Consider the following 17,405-nt stretch of genomic DNA (forward strand, 5'->3'; position numbering starts at 1 on the left):
AGCTACCATGGCATTCACCCAAATAACATATCTCTCTAAACTCACACACACACACACACAGAGGTTTGGCTCTGTGGTTCTGCATTCAGTCCCACTGTGAAATATCTCTAGCAAGTATCTTCTATAATAATCCTGGGGCAAGTCAAAGCCTTGTGAGTTGGTTTTCATAGACAGAAAATGAAAAGGACAAAAAGTGGGTTTGCATCAGAGAGGGCATTGAGCCATAAAACACTGACTGCAAGACACCAGTCCATCCTGGACCATCACAGAAAAGCATGTAGCATAAAAACAATGTTAATGATGATGAGGACTAGATTCCCTAACAATATTTTCATGTTTTTAAAGAGTGCCAAAGAAATTTGTGAACCAACTGGGATCTCATGATACCCAAGGGTATCGCAGACAGCAGCGAGAGGGGTCACATTTAAAGACACTGGGTTTAGTTCAGTTTGAGGTAAGTAAAGGGATGAGGAGAAGATGGTAGAAGAGGAGGAGGCCGAGTTGAAGAAGTATGTTGTACTTACGCATCACATCCCGACACAACCTGGTGCCATGGTCTTTGATGTCAAGTCTTCGGAATAATTCAATCATTTTCTCTTCATATTCCTCCAGGATGTTGTCACACTGGAACACACACACAAAAAAAAGGTCAGGTTAATAGGGTGTGGTGGTGTGGAATGGTATTAAGATGACCAATGGTACATGGTGGGGCACAACTGGTATGGTGCCATTGTGTTAATTTGGTGAGAAGTTAGATCCTCAATTAGTTTTGGTAATGGAGTATTTAGTTGTTTAATTAAGTGAATGTGTAATTAATTAAATTACGTGGTTTGGAGATGAGATTGTGGCTGAATATTCCATGCACTCAAGTATACTTTAATATAACTTTTAAGCTGAATCAGCAAGATACAATCTGTGACAAAACTAGTCCGTTGAAAGGGCTTCACACAGTTTTCTGCATTAGATATGCAACGGCCTGATAGGATTGGACTCTGCTAATATAACAAATGGCTGAATGGCATAATGACAGAACCTGAGTGTGAATCGTACAGTGTATCATCATCATCATCGTTTAACGTCCGCTTTCCATGCTAGCATGGGTTGGACGATTTGACTGAGGGCTGGCGAACCAGATGGCTGCACCAGGTTTCAATCTTGATCTGGCAGAGTTTCTACAGCTTGATGCCCTTCCTAATGCCAACCACTTCGAGAGTGTAGTGAGTGCTTTTACGTGCCACAGGCACGGGGGCCAGTCAGGTGGTACTGGCAACGACCTTGCTTGAATCTTTTTACACATGCCACCGGCACAGGTGCCAGTAAGGTGATGCTGGTAACGATCACGCTCGAATGGTGCCTTTTATGTGCCACTGGCATGGAGGCCAGTTAGCCGCTCTCACAACGATCATGCTCGGATGGTGCTCTTAGCACCCTACTAGCACGGGGCTCAAGTGCCAGTAAGGCTACAACTTGTATCAGCTGTTGAGCAGAAAGAAAGGAGATCTATTGCAAGAGCAGCAACAACAACTGGTCTTCCATACAAACTTGCCCTTGCCTGTACACTGAAGATGACACACTCTAAGATAGCTTTATCCACACTCAACCATCACAGAACTACATCTAAAGGGTTCAAGTAAAGATCCGTTATTTTATGAGATGTAAAGACGCCAAAGACAAGGCAAAAGGTGTAATAACCGTCTCTAATATAGATAAAAGGCCTGAAATTGTAGGTAAGGTTGATTTAAACGAGATTAGAACATAAAACATGAAGGGACATAGCTCATTACTACAGAACATAATCAGAGAGGAGCAAAGAAAAGATATAAGGGAGATAACTCTGCTCAATTTGGCACACGTGCTGGCAGAATCGGGTGCACGGCAGGCGGAAGAGTTAACGCTTTTTTTGTACGTCTATACGTTTTGAGTTCAAATTCTGCCGAGGCAGACTTAGCTTTTCATCATTTTAGGGGCGATAAAAAAAGTACCAGTTAAGCACTGGGGGTCGATGTAATTGACTTAATTATTCCTGGGTAAGAGTTTAAAAAACTGCATCGCTCTGCTAAGCCAGTGTAGCAGAGTAGGCTGATCAAAGCAGCATGATCTCAAGTTCAAATTCACGGCCTCCACATCAGACTGTGGTTGGGTGGAGAGAACATGATGAGGCCTTCGTCCTGCAGTGGAATGAACACAGGCAATCCAATCCAACACATGTAAAACATGCTTCTTCAGTTTCTGCTTAGGGCTGAAGTAGAAGACCCCGGCCCAACAAGCCACGCAATGGGATTGAACTTGAAACAACACGGTTGAGAAGCGAACTTCTTAATCATACAGCCATAGCCCTGGCTTAGAGTCGAAAACACTCAACAGGGTGCCACATAGTGGGACTGGACCCCAAACCACTTGGTTTGCAAAACCCTTGTATAAGAAACTGTGGCTGTGATATGAAACCCAGATCCATGGCACTGCAAACCAAACAACCAAACCAATAATAGGTTTTGGTAAAATTAAGACAATGCTGGCACCTCTTACCATATATTTTAGTTTCTCTGAGAGTTCAGAATTTACTTTGAAGTCATCAAGTGACACAGCTTCCCCATTGTACGTCATCGTCCGAATTAAGCTCTTCTTTCCCAGTTTGTTTGTAGTCTCAGCATAATGTTTCGTAGATTCACACAAATTTTCCATAATCTCTACTAAATGAAGCTCGGATCTTCCATACGGAACCTGGAAAATATAACAAAAAAAGCCAGTGAAATTGGAATATTGCATGGTACCATTGTTTATTAAACAAACAAAACCAGAAAAGTGAATGTTCAAATGATGAGGAGAGTAATTTTCCTGTTGTTTAGTTCCAAGTTGACTCTCATTGAGCAGAACCATAGCATTCCAACTGTGACCACCCTGTCCTTTTCCCAGGCATAGTGTATCTCAGGTGACATTACTCAAAAGTGGTCTTGTCTCTTTTAAGAAGATAGGATGTGGCTTGAGGGTGATTTGCCTATTACTTTTAGCAGGTCAAGCAACCACATTGTGATCACTAATGAACATCATTTCTCTTGTGCATATATAAATGAAATGTTAACTCCTTACCGTGTACTCCTGATCATCAATATTTAGTAGACCCTCCCTAAGAAACTCCATCCACAGTACTCCCTGTCTGACAAAAGTTTATACTCTGTACTCCTTCGCCAGAAGCTTCTCTCTGACCAATCAAGCATCTTTACAGACAGATGTCTGTCTGTTTGTCCTCCTCTTTGTTTTATATTTGTAGGATCTTAATGGAGAGGGTAAGAAGCTGTGATCCTTACAGAAGGGTACAGGGCATAAGACCTAATTTGCTAGCTGAATGGCTGGTTGTAACTGTAAGAATTGAACTCATGCCCACTTGGCTCATAACCCAAAAAACATTGCAACTTACTCCACTTGGTATCCTGCACCACCACCTCTGAGGTAACCATGGCAATGATGACAACAACATGGAACTACCAGCATCAAGCACAAAAATAAACTCCCCATGTCAGTTGTAAGGACACAGTAACCCTTAAAAAATTCCACGTTCCCTCAAATTCCCCAACACCACTCCTGACCTGCCTACACACCCTTTCCTCTTCTTTATGGTACCTTTACTGTTCCCTTTTCTCTGTTCGATTCTGTCAACTGGACATATGTATTTTTGCCTATCTCCATTGTCCTTCTTTACTCACCTATGACTGCTCTCTGTCTCCTTTTTTTAACCATTTTCTGATGACTTGTAGCAGACCTCGTTACTCTATACATCTGTCTTCACAGTCTGCATAGAGGTCGACTTTGCCTTTCATCCTTCGGGGGGTGTCAATGAAATAAGTAGCAGTTGAGTACTGGAGGGTCAATGTAATTGACTTACCTCCTCCCCCGAACTTGCTGTCCTTTATTATTATTATTATTACTATTATTGAGAAAGTGGTCAGCTATCAGAATCACTAGCTCTTGCTGGACAAAATTCTTGGCTGTATTTTGTCCATCATTTTGTTCTGAGTTCAAATTCTGCTGAAGTTAAATTTGCTTTTCATTTTTTGGGATTAATGAAATAAGGACCAGTTGAGCACTGGAGTTGATATTATCAACTGACCCCTTCTCTTAAATTTCTGGCCTTGTGCCTATAATAGAAAGGATTACTATTATTGAAGGTGATGAGCTGGCAGAATCGTTAACACACTGCAGAAAATGGTTAGTGGCATTTTTCCAGCTTTAAGTTCTGAGTTCAAATCCCAATGAGACCAACTTTGCCATTGATCCCTTTTTGAGTCACTAAGTATCAGAAAAGCCTTGTACCCAGAGTAGAAAGGATCATTATAAAATATTATTTTATGTGCCTGACCAGGAGGGGGAGAGCAGCAGGCATGACCCTTTTCAGGGTCTTTGAAACCACTGTATGGAAGGGAGGAAGTTACTCACAGACTGGAGACCCAATCCAAATGCTTGCAACAGGAAGGACCAAAGGTCAAAGTGGTGGAACAATTACTAGAATAGATTTAACCCTATGTCAGAAAACAATTCACAACAACAACAAGAGTAGCAACACATTCTCTATTCCCTGATCTTGCTGTCCATCCGTCAACTGATCCCTGATTCCCACCAAGTGTCCTTACCTCGTGTGTATTTTGATTACCATCTGGGTCGACACGAAAACTTCCAACTTGAACTTTTTTCTTTGGGTCTACAAGATTTATTCTATAATTTGTTTCTCCTACAAGAACTCGGCAAACTGGAAGGAAAGAAAAGAAAAGAATGAGAATAATAAAGATGGAAATAAACTGAGCATAGTTGATAACACTAAATATCATGTCTGCTATGTACAGATATACGTATGAAGTTATTTTATACTATGAATGGCTGTGTGGTAAGTAGCTTGCTTACCAGCCACATGATTCCGGGTTCAGTCCTGCTGCATGGCACCTTGGGTAAGTGTCTTCTAATATAGCCTCGGGACGATCAAAGCCTTGTAAGTGGATTTGGTAGACGGAAACTAAATGAAGCCCGTCGTATATATAAATATATGTGTGTGTGTGTATATTTGTGTATCTGTATTTGTCCCCTAACATCACTTGACTACCAGTACTGGTGTGTTTACGTCCTCGTAATTTAGCTGTTTGGCAAGAGAGACCGATAGAATAAGTACTAGGCTTACAAGGAATGAGTCTTGGGTGTGATTTGCTTGACTAAAGGTAGTGTTACAGCATGGCCACAGTCAAATGACTGAAACAAGTAAAAGAAAAGAATAGAAGAGGAAGAGGGGAAGAAAAAGGGGGAGGAGGAGGAAATGAAGAAGAAAAAGTCCTTGTTGAGATAAGAAGAAAAAGTAGAATATTTTTTACTTGTTCCAGTGTACTGAGGCCATGCTGGAGCAGAAACCTGAAAGGTTTTAATGGATCAACATCAATATTTATTGATTGGTTCTTTTATTAAACTGTTGGGTGTTGGGGACAAAAACAAACCAATACTGGTTGTTAAGAATTGGTGGTGACACACACACACATACATTCAACAGGGTTCTTTCAGTTTCTGTCTACTAAATCCATTCACAAGATTTTGGTGAGGATTGAACCTGAGATCACATGATTGGAAAGCAAACATTTTATTATATTTTCTTAATGAATTAACTTTAACTAGGATTGAAACTGCAATGCATGCATTAAAGTTCCCTTACCTGCACATTTCATTTCTTCAATGTTGGACTTTGCCTCAACCGCCGAGAGAAATAGAAGTAGTAGCAGAGACAAGAAGATGGACACTGGCCATAGCAACCTTGAGGGTGAGTACTGCATCTGCAATTAAATGAAGGTTTTATGACAAGGCATTGCCAGGGTTTGAAAGCAGAGAGGAAAGAGCTGGAAGAAACAACACTAAGCATTTTGGCCAATGTGCTAATGATTCTGCTAGTTGACCTCTTGGAACTCAATGTAGTTCTTGGACACAAATGGTTCCTGTCAAACCATCCAACCCGTGTTCCAGCAAGGAACACGGACGTTAAATGATGTTGAAAGTCAGGAACTAGATAGAGAAATGGAGAAACTGTGGAAGAAAGAAGGAAACATGTGGAAATTATTCCTTTGATAATTGGTGCACTTGGCATAACACCCAAAATGCTGCCTACAAGAACTGAGATTCAGATATTGTCAATCTGCAGAAAGGCGTCATCCTATATTTTGTAAGAATCCTAAGAAAGATTCCTGAGATTTGAGAGAATGGTGTTCTAACCAAAGATCAAAATTACAGCCCTGCTAACTAAAATGTCATTGCTTCATAATAATAATTTGGTAGAAAATGGTAAGAGCCAGAATATGGAGTGATGGAAGAGTTAACCGAAAGAAGGCTGGTCTTTGATTGGTATTTATTTTATCAACTGCTAAGTCATATGGTCGTGTGGTGAAGTAGTTTGCTGTGCAATCACATTTTACCAAGTTCAATTCCAGTGCAAAACCTTGGACAAATGCCTTCAAATCTTCCACTACAGTTTTGGGTTGATTAATATTTTTTGAGTGGAATTTAGGAGATGAAAGCTGCAGAAGTCCATCATTTAACGTCCACTTTTTCATGCTTGCATGGGTCAGATGGAATTTGTTGAGGCAGATTTTCTACAGCTGGATGCCCTTCCTGCCACTAACCCTCACCTGTTTCCAAATAAGGAAATGTTTCCTTCCAAGGCCAGACATGTTGTTTGTACTCGTTATGATAATGAAACGCGTTTACAATGATCACTTATCAAGACAAAGATACACACAAACACACACACATACATATAATATATATATTATTTTCCCACTCCCACCCCCTCAAGAACTCACAACGACCTCGAATACACAAGTGCAAACAAGGGAGTCAGAGAAAGGCAGAATGCCACATATATCTGAACACTACTATGGAAGTATTCCTTTAAAAAAACCTTTCTTCTAATTTTTCTAAATTTTTCAAAATGACCGAAACCGGTACTGAAAGATTCACTATAAAATCATCTTAGCATTTTCTATTTTTGACTTGTTTTTTCATATATATATATATATATATATATATATATGCAATCATTTGCATGTTTTATTGGTGTATACCAGTGGAAGATATAAATATTCAGTGATGTTAAAAAGTCCGTTGACATGATTGTTCTGCAGCAAGTTACAGATACTCCCTTGTCAGGAATAAGGCAATAAACCAGTGACTGATTCATTGCCAATCTATAATGTATGACTCTTGCAGTTTTCCTTTATATTTTGAGTTTACATCACACCAAAGTCAACTTCGTCTTTCAGGGGGTCAATAAAATAAAGTACTGTGGATTGATGTGACTAATCCCGCCCACCACCTCCCCACTTAAAATTGCTGGCCTAGTGCTTAAACTGGAAACATTAACAAAGCATGGAAAAGTGGATTTCAATAATGGTGACGAAACGAATGACATTGGAATAAAATACAAGACTGACTCTGGCAAGATTCGATCCTTCTAACCTGTCAGAAAGACAATATCTCCCACTTTGTCAATTGTTTAAACTCACGCCAAACTTTATCTAGCAAGTCTATAACCAAATGAGACAAAGAATATCCTATCTTACTCCCATCTGACCTAGTGTATCTTCGACTACATTAATCTGATGCATGCTTCCTTTGTTAAGATGTTAGGGTGAGCTCCGAAGGAGATTTGGTCGTTTCTTGCTGGTCTGTTTGGATCGTCTATCTGCCGAGTCTGACATTCGTCTTTCTTTTTATGTATCTAATCAAGCTGTGCGTCTCACATCTGTCTGTCTGCTGATGTATCTGTTTCCTAGTTTAATACACGTCTATCTAACTATATCTGCTTCTCAATTAGCCAGCCCGTCCATCTATCTGTCCAGCAACTCATATCTACCTGTCTCATCCATCCGACTGTCCCATATATATATATATTTTTTATGAGTCTCACATATATACACATATCTATCTATATATAAGATATTGAAATTTCCTTTTTAATCTGCCTTGTTTTGGGGTTAAAAAATTTTAAACACACACATTTATATAGATATACCATTCAGATTGTGAAACTCTGACAGAGAAGCGACGAAACCCGACACCGAAAAGTGTCAACAGAAATAATTAATTATAGATTTAGATTGCAGAGAATGATAAACATGAAACACACACATCTACATGTATATATAAATATATATATATATATATATATACACACATATAAATATCGAAAGCTGGACGACACTGTATTAATTTATAAGCGATATTCAATACTTACCTCTAGATAAATAAATAACTTAAGAAGAAAGCCGCTTCTATATATGTATATCTATATACATATATATTAATTTATATATACAAACAACAGTATATCTATCTATCTATATCTCTCTATATATACGGCAACTAAGCAGTGTGTGTGTGTGTGTGTGATGCTTTCAGTGAAATTCCTCTCCAATTCTTCTCCGCAAACTCGGCGTGGCCAAAACTGATTGGATTCAGGGGCAGAGAATTCAACATGCACTTCCGGTTAACGATCAGATTTTTGTGAACGCTACATTTATTGTTTATTTATTTATTTATTTGTTCATTGTTAACTGTTTATTTATTTGTTTATTGTTAACTGTTTATTTATTTATTTGTTTATTTGTTTATTGTTAACTGTTTATTTATTTATTTGTTCATTGTTAACTGTTTATTTATTTGTTTATTGTTAACTGTTTATTTATTTGTTTATTGTTAACTGTTTATTTATTTATTTGTTTATTTGTTTATTGTTAACTGTTTATTTATTTGTTTATTGTTAACTGTTTATTTATGTATTTGTTTATTGTTAACTGTTTATCTATTGTTAATTTATTTGTTTATTGTTTCTCGTACTTGTTTATGTTTATTTTATTTGTCATAATTTTGAGATTATATTATTTTCACCATTGTTGTTTGGGTCTTTATCGTCCTTAGTTTCGATCTAAATAGCTTCAAATGATAATAACGATAATACTGCTGCTGCTGCTGCTGCTGTTGTTGTTAAGCAACAAGATGATTAAGGGTGATTAGGTGATGGTCTAGGGCTTAAGGGCGGGAGACCCCAGACCTTGGGGAAAAAAATACTTTGGTCGTCTTGTTGTAGTCGAGGGCTCTTCGTTGACGCCCGACACCACTGGGAGGTGGCCCACGAAGTCGCTGGAAATGGAGATCTCCAGGTCCAAATTCTTGAACGGCTGCTGCTGGGGTCGAGTGTGGGTGATGTTGATGATGATGATAATATTTTTTACGGATCTTTTCCTTTTGAACGGCACTTTGTAACATAATTTCTAGGTAACTAAAAAGTTTTAAACTTCGTATACTGGTAGAATGTGTTTATAAAACATCATTTTCTCTTGGCTTTATTGAGAAAATTCTATAGTTTGTAAGATATTTCGTCTGAAATTACTTGCATTTCGGCAATTTTAACCAATCAATTACCTCCATTGACGTAAATAACATTCTGTGCATAATGAATATGTCCCGCCTTTAAGAAACAGATTGGGTTTATTTACATTTGTGAAGAAAAAAAGATACCCTTCCCCAACTCCTAACCCTAACCCTAACCCTAGCCCTAACTAACCCTAACTCTAACCCTAAATCTAAAATAGATTGAAATGCAATAGATCGATACTAGGGCCATAATTATGGGTGATAATTTCATACGACACCGCTACGGAAAATGGGATTTTTTTCTAGCGGTGTCAAATGAAAATGTCACCCATAATTATGGCCCTAGTATCGATCTATTGCATTTCAATCTATTTTAGATTTAGGGTTAGGGTTAGGGGTTGGGGAAGGGTATCTTTTTTTCTTCACAAATGTAAATAAACCCAATCTGTTTCTTAAAGGAGGGACATATTCATTATGCACAGAATGTTATTTACGTCAATGGAGGTAATTGATTGGTTAAAATTGCGGAAATGCAAGTAATTTCAGACGAAATATCTTACAAACTATAGAATTTTCTCAATAAAGCCAAGAGAAAATGATGTTTTATAAACACATTCTACCAGTATACGAAGTTTAAAACTTTTTAGTTACCTAGAAATTATGTTACAAGATCCTTTTTTACTTTTTAAAATTGTTTTTTATTTGCTGAATCTCGAGGAAGGGGCGGTGCCTTTAACATTTGTAGGTCCCCGTCGTTCGCCCCAAAATAATGATGATGGTGGTGGTGGTGATGCTGATGGAAGTGACTAAGATGTTCGTTTTAATAACTAACAATTTACCTCTCACACTTGGGTATTAATTAAGAAAACAGTATTTCAACTTACCTATAAAAGTTTGATTCTTTATTAACAAACCTATTTTTTCTGATTGATATCATCGTCGTCGTCCTTTTCTTCGTAAACCTTTCCCTCTATGTCCTCGTGGGACTCCCACGCAGTTCGTTTGTTACGATAAAATACTCAAGTCCAACAGTAATAATATTTCTAGAGTTTCGTTGGCTCGTCTTCTGGAGGAAGTGGTTGATGGTGGCCAGTACCATCTTAAGATGTGGGCACACAAGGCAGTTGCCCAGGGGCCTCACCAGTCTAGCAACCCAGTTCTGATCTATGTATACTGTGGTTTGCTGTCAATAAATAAATACTTTGGGACCGAGTTCACTAAGTTACTTGGTGGACTAAAATGCTGATGCTAAGGCGGCGGCCATGGTGGTGGCGTGCGACGCTGATACTTGTTAGCAGAGATGACTTCGCATTTTAATTCAGTCTCTTTCTTTCTTTCTTTCTTTTTTTCTTTCTTTACCCTTATTTTGAGGGGGCGGCATGTTTCGCCTTTGTATAACTTACCACAGCTGCATGGATTGGAGTACACGCAGTTCTTGGTCAGTAACAATCTGTTAAGCAACAACTATCCCAAAACATACTCTCCACTCCAATTATGAAGAGAAGAAGGGATGAAACCGATAAACTGTCCACAGTCTGTTTACCCTAGGTGAAAGGCCTCTCCGAAAAGATACAAAAGATATGCGGCCCATATGGCATCAGGACAGTATTCAAGAGTAATACAACACTTCACAAATATCTCCTTCGACTAAAAGCACCAATAGAAGAGAATATGACCAAGAACTGCGTGTACTCCATCCCATGCAGCTGTGGTAGGTTATACAAAGGCGAAACATGCCGCCCCCTCAAAATAAGAGTAGACGAACATCGCAAAGCTGTGACACGGGGAGATATTGATAAATTGGGTATAGCTGATCATGTATGGAAAAATGGAGACCACCTCCTCCTGTGGGATGAAGTTAAAATAATAGACAGAGAACACCACTGGAAAATACGAAAACTAAAAGAAGCAGTACATATGCTAGGACACAACAACCTCTTAAGCAGACCGAGTGAAGATATGAGTAGCATATGGGAACCGGTATTAAGGAATGATAGGAGAATATTAGATTTATAAGCCCTAAAATCAACTCCACAGGCATATGGCGTAGAGCGTGGGCTACTAACCCCAAGATTCCGAGTTCGATTCCAGGCAGTGATTTGAATAATAATAATAATAATAATAATATAATAATAATAATAATAATGATGATAATGATAATGATAATAATAATAATAATAATAATAATAATAATAATGATGATAATGATAATGATAATAATAATAATAATAATAATAATAATAATAATAATAATAATAATAAATGCCCTGATGCAGTACCAGACAGTGGTTCTCGTGGCTTCTGATCTTAACTGATTAGAAGTGTTATCATGTACATTGTATTGTCTTGGTATAAAAGATGAGCTACAGCAAATATTCTGCTCAATACCACAGATTTGCTTGTCAGTTGTTTGACCTTAACCAGTTGACCATGTCCCTTGGTGGTTGACGATATGTGCATCTCTGATCACGAGCAGAAGTAGTGGGGGAGCATCATAGCCATGTGCTGAGAGGAATTCTTTGGGGTTTGAATAATTCACATCTGGAAACATGGGTGTTGCGTTCAACATCCTTAAACAACCCTTATTTAGGGACCTTTTGAGCGGGATTGGTTACTCGATCAAGAGAAAATTCTAACTGGGCCCCACCTGCAAGGTCATGTGCTGTTTATCTTAATATGAGATCACCATGTCGCGCACATATGGTTGTGATGCATGTGCCTAGTGCACCCTTATCAGACGGGTATACTGGGCTTCGTATATTTTACCTCAGGGTCACTTTGATGGCATGCACTGGTCTCTCACTCAATAATAATAATAATAATAATAATAATAATAATAATAATAATAATAATAATAATAATAATAATAAATAACAACAACAACAACATCGAATGAGAACCTAGGTTCGAAATTTCCCAAGACACCTGATGAAGGCTGGATGGTATATCAACCGAAACTTTATGTTAACAACAAACAAGATGAAGACAAATAAATAATGTAATCACACCATGTTCCAAATAGATAAGAGCAGCGAATTGCTCCTTTGTAGAATGTGTGGCAGCAAAAGCGAAACAATCTCACATATTGTGAGTGAGTGTAGCAAGCTGGCCCAAAAGCACTACAAAAGAAGACACAATAATGTGACTAAGTTTGTTGATTGTAGACTGAAAAGTACAGTCTTGAAAGAATACGAAAATGGTAGGAACATGAAGTCACTCAGAATAATAAATATAAGATCTTGTGGGATTTTACAATCCAGTGTGATTCACTGATTGATGTTCGGAGACCAGACATTGTTGTAGTGGATAAAAGGAAAAAGGAAACTAAGATCATAGATATTGCCGTACCTGGGTATGCAGGCGTAGGTGAGAAAGAGGTGGAAAAGATGGAGAAATACAAACTAAAAAAAGGCGAAATTACAAGAATGTGGTCAATGAAGAGAGTAGTTGTAGAGGCACTGGAAGCATTAACAATCAGGATTGAGGAAATATGTTGGAGAAACCGGAATTGACATGAAAGTAGGACAGGCTCAGAAAACTGGGATCTAGTCTTTCTCATTCGCAAAATGAGTCCCCTCCCCCTCCTAATTTTGCTCAGATTGATTTCAATTTTGGTGTATCGATGTAACTCTGAATTTTGATTATGATCAATCAATTACTTTATCTTGTAAATTAAAGAAGCTGATGTTATTAGGAATTAAAGTTGGGAAATTTGGGTAATTTTCGCCAAGCAACAGACAGCGTGGCATTAGCAGCTTGTTACCATGACAACGGCACGCTGCATTGTGGTTCACTTCACTGTTGTCTGTGACACACGTTGGTCTATGTTGATTTTTCACACTTGATTCTTCACACCACGTGATTCTTTACACCCACGTGTTTTGTTTTAATTTTTCTGTGTGTTAGAATATTACATATTTTTGAATTCTGCATGCAATAACATATAAGATGCAGGAATTCCTTTCCTTGGGACAAACTCTTTGTTGACCAGTGTCATTCTTATTGTAGTTTACAAATCCAAGCATGAAAACGTTACTCAACTTTGGAGTTTTGGACACACACACACATACATGAATGCATAAATGTACATATAAACTTATATATGAATACATACACACACATGCACTTATATATTAATGATGTACACAAATACGTGACAGGTATACCCAATACTGAAATACGCATAAAGTAAACACATGCAGACAAATATATTAATATAACAAATTTTAAAAAATAATACTAATATACAATCAATGAAGAGACAAAACAGTAAGATGATACATGTTGATTTTATTAGGTATTTCTGTTTATTTAGAAACCTACAATGAACAGGTCAGACGCTAAATTATAAATTTCACAGGGTACAACCTTAAAGTTGATACCGCTCCGCTAAATGCAGAAAATTTCTGTCTCGCTATTGGCTCCAATTTTCTCTCTGCACAACATCATACCTTCATAGCAATGAGACTGGAAGATTACATTATTATAGCCGATTTTCAGATTTTTTACTTCCTTTTAAAAAAATGTATATTTTGCGAATGAAAAAAACTAGATCCGAAAACTGCTCTATTGGGGACAGTAAAGATTTTGAGATTGATACTTGGATGTTTAGTACCTTCCACGATACTTACACCTAAGTACCAAGTCTTATTTGACAACAGGTAAGACTGAGAGCTCTAGTAGTAGTAGTAGTAGTAGTAGTAGTAATAATAATAATAATAATAATAATAATAATAATAATAATAATAATAATAATAATAAGGGCCTGAAAGTTTGGGGAAGGAGGCTAGTCGATTATAGCAATCCCAGTATTTCATTGGCACTTTCATCGACTCCGAAAAGATGAAAGGCAAAGTCGACTTTGGCAGAATTTAAATTCAGAACGTAAAGACGGACGAAATGCCGCCAAACAATTTTGTCCGGCGCGCTAACGCTTCTGCTAACATTGTATATAGAGCCGAGGTGTACTGCAACTGGTCGGAGAAGGTTAAAAGAGGGGAGAGAAAGTGGGCGTAAACAAAGTGAAGAAAGACAGGTAAAAGTGCCCGCATAGTTCACAGAATAATCTTTAGAAATGATAATGATTTATTCTGAGCATCGTGCGTGTATTTTTGTGCGTGTGTTTGTATGCGCACGCACACTGGCACCCCTCCCACCACACATCATACATGATAAGTGATAGGAGTAGCAGGAACTAAGTATACTTGCCTTAACCAGTTCTCCTGGGATGTATTATAATTTATCCGAAAGAGGGCGCTGGATTGGCAGTATCGTGACAGAGTTGGAAATAATTCCTTGCAATTTCTTTTCCGTTTTTTTTTTAAACATTTCCTGCGTTCAAATCCTGGCGAGGTCCTTTCTTGCCTACAGGGTACATACCAAGCACTAACGTCAATGTAATCGACTATTCCACCCCCGCTCAAAATGGCCAGCGTTGTTCGTAAATCAGAATTCATTAAAATATGTCTGAAATATAAGGCGGCGCGCCGGACGAGATGCTCAGCGGCATGTCGTCCGTCTTTTCGTTCTGAGTTCAAATTTCGACGAAATCGATGTTGCCTTTTATTCTTTCGAGGTCAATAAAACAACGTACCAATTGTGCATTGGGGCTGGTGTGATCAACTTACCCTGAAATTGCTGGCCTTGCGCCAAAATTAGAAACTAATAGATCTGGAATAATGAAAGTCAAATTCGAACTGCATTCGTTACGATTCGATCTCAGTACCAACAGCAATGAAAATTAATAACACAAGATATTGTATCGCGTGCTGTAACGATTGTGTAAATAATAGCGTCTGTTTTAGGTAGAAAGCCAGCGGTTTTGAGGGAGGGCTGGTCGATAGCATTGGCCCTCGTACTTGAGTGGTACTTTATTTTATCAATCCTGGAAAAATAAAAAGCAAATTTGGTCTTGGTATGATTTGAACCCAAACCGTAAATAGTTGGAATGAATACTGCAAAGCCTTTTCTCCGATGCCCTCACGGTTCTGCCATTTCGCAGTCTTTAATTCTGTCAATAATAATTTCTCGGGTAAGAAGGGAAAACGGATCTCTGTCTGTTTCGACGATGAGGATTCGGTTGTTCGATCAACCAAATTACTTTCCCCTGAATTAGCGTAAACGTGGCTGAATATTCCACAGACATGTGTATCCTTAATATAATTTTAAGGCAGGATCAAGGCGGTGAGCTGGCAGAAATGTTCGCACGCTGTCCTTACGTTCTGAGTTCAAATTCCATCAAGGTCGACTTTACCTTTCATCCTTTCAGGGTTGATAAATTAAGTACCAGTTGCGTACTGGGGTTGATCTAATCGAGTGACCACTTCCTCCAAAATTTCGGGCCTTGTGCCTAGAGTAGAAAAGAATTTTCAGGCAGGATTAAATGACACTATTTTTCAGACAAGGTTCTACCAATCGAGTACAAATAAATCCCAACCGACGGGATTCCGCACAGCTTCCATCTTCCCAATTTCGTTGCAAAAAGCTTATGTCGGCACGAAATAATGATTAATAAAATTTGCTCAAGATGTCACTTAATGAAATCGAACTCGGGGCCTCGTAATTGCGAAACGGAATTTTAAACTATTCACCTAAGTGAATAGGAATGTTTTCAGGGGAGATAACTTTAGCTAAAAACCTAGGTAAATGGAAAGAGTTGCTTCCCTTGAAAATCAATTTGTTCGTTAATTTATGTTTTGCTAATTTGTTTCTTTCTACGTTTTACTTGTTACAGTCAATGGAATGCGGCCATGCTGGGGCACTGACTTGAAGGGTTTTAGTCGAACAAATCGACTTCAGCATTTATATTTTAAGTGCATTTATTCCATAGATCTCTGAGGCCGAACCACGAGATTACGGGAACATATACAAACCAACACCGGTTGTTAACGGTGGTGGGGGGACAAACAAATATGCAAAGACATACACAGTTATATGCATATATGCACACGACGGGCTTCTTTCAGTTTCCATCTAACAAATCCAGTCACAAGGCTTTACTGGGCCCGAGGCTATAGTAGAAGACCTTTGCCCAAGGTACCACACACACTCACACACAAGGTGTAGGGGTTGGTTTTTAACATTTTGCATAAAAGGGTTCGAAACCATAATATCCCATAGAAAAAAATAAGATTATTTTATAAAAAGTTCTAAAAATATCAAGCAGATTATTGCAGGGAGAAAACATTTTATTCAAAGTCGCTGCGCTCCGTTTCCATCATGGCGTTAAGACGGTTCCGGATTCAGGTGCATTCCTCACTTTGGATTCCTGGGGAGATCTTGGAACGCCTCCTTGATTTTCACCACCAGCTTAGTCTTGGTGTAGTAGAATGAGCAGATGTTGCCTTTCTCAACCGCACCCCAGTCATAAGGATTACATTTGATGGAATTAAGAGGCCAGAAATTCGGGCTGGTGAAGTTGGAGAAATTCTCCGATAACCACTTCTGACTGTTTCTGGAGGAACGGCAAGGAGCTAAATTCTGCTGCCACGCATATGGTCTTCGAGCATCAACCCTCTCCAGCCAAGGTTTGATCGCAGTCTCCAGCTGCTTTACATAACTGTTTGAATTGAGCCTAAGGCCCTGTTCAAAAATTTTGAGGATGAATTCCGGTGAACGGACGTAGTCTGAACGTCTGGTGTGGCCTTTCCAGATCAGCACCACTTTGTAGTCTCTGTTGCACACCTTACAGTCTTTCCAGTGTTCAAAGAGCATTGACCAGCAACGAAGAAGAGGCAGTTGCAGTTCCAAACCAGGCGGGAAAGTTATGACCACTAAATCCATTCCGATCGACCCCAAAGGCCTACATAGGTCTGATGGCTACGAACCGCCCTTTCTAATTTATCCGATGAAGAATCGAATGCCGCAGTTCACAGTAGAGAACAGAAAGACCTTTTTGCCCACTCAAGATCAGCAATCATTTATGGTAAAGCTGAATCCACCGGTGATACAGGCATAAAACGCCTAAAAGATGACATAAATTTTGTTTCCGTTTTAGTTGGAGAATTGTTCTC

The 17,405-nt window shown here is 38.6% G+C and overlaps 1 protein-coding gene across 1 annotated transcript in view; it reads right to left on the reverse strand.

Moving 5' to 3' along the window:
- LOC115220395 (protein canopy homolog 2) overlaps positions 1 to 8,468 on the reverse strand; it is an 11,243-nt gene extending 2,775 nt beyond the window's left edge. The window contains exons 1-5 of the mRNA XM_029790516.2: positions 8,255 to 8,468; positions 5,684 to 5,801; positions 4,626 to 4,741; positions 2,527 to 2,721; positions 525 to 624 (exon numbers count right to left, since the gene is read on the reverse strand). Of these exons, the coding sequence (XP_029646376.1) occupies positions 525 to 624; positions 2,527 to 2,721; positions 4,626 to 4,741; positions 5,684 to 5,801 (529 nt within the window). The 5' untranslated portion in view covers positions 8,255 to 8,468. The remainder of the gene's footprint in view (positions 1 to 524; positions 625 to 2,526; positions 2,722 to 4,625; positions 4,742 to 5,683; positions 5,802 to 8,254) is intronic.
- Between the last annotated feature and the right edge of the window lie 8,937 nt (positions 8,469 to 17,405).

The sequence above is a fragment of the Octopus sinensis genome, linkage group LG16 (assembly GCF_006345805.1).
Source record: "Octopus sinensis linkage group LG16, ASM634580v1, whole genome shotgun sequence".
Taxonomy (NCBI): Eukaryota; Metazoa; Mollusca; class Cephalopoda; order Octopoda; family Octopodidae; genus Octopus; species Octopus sinensis.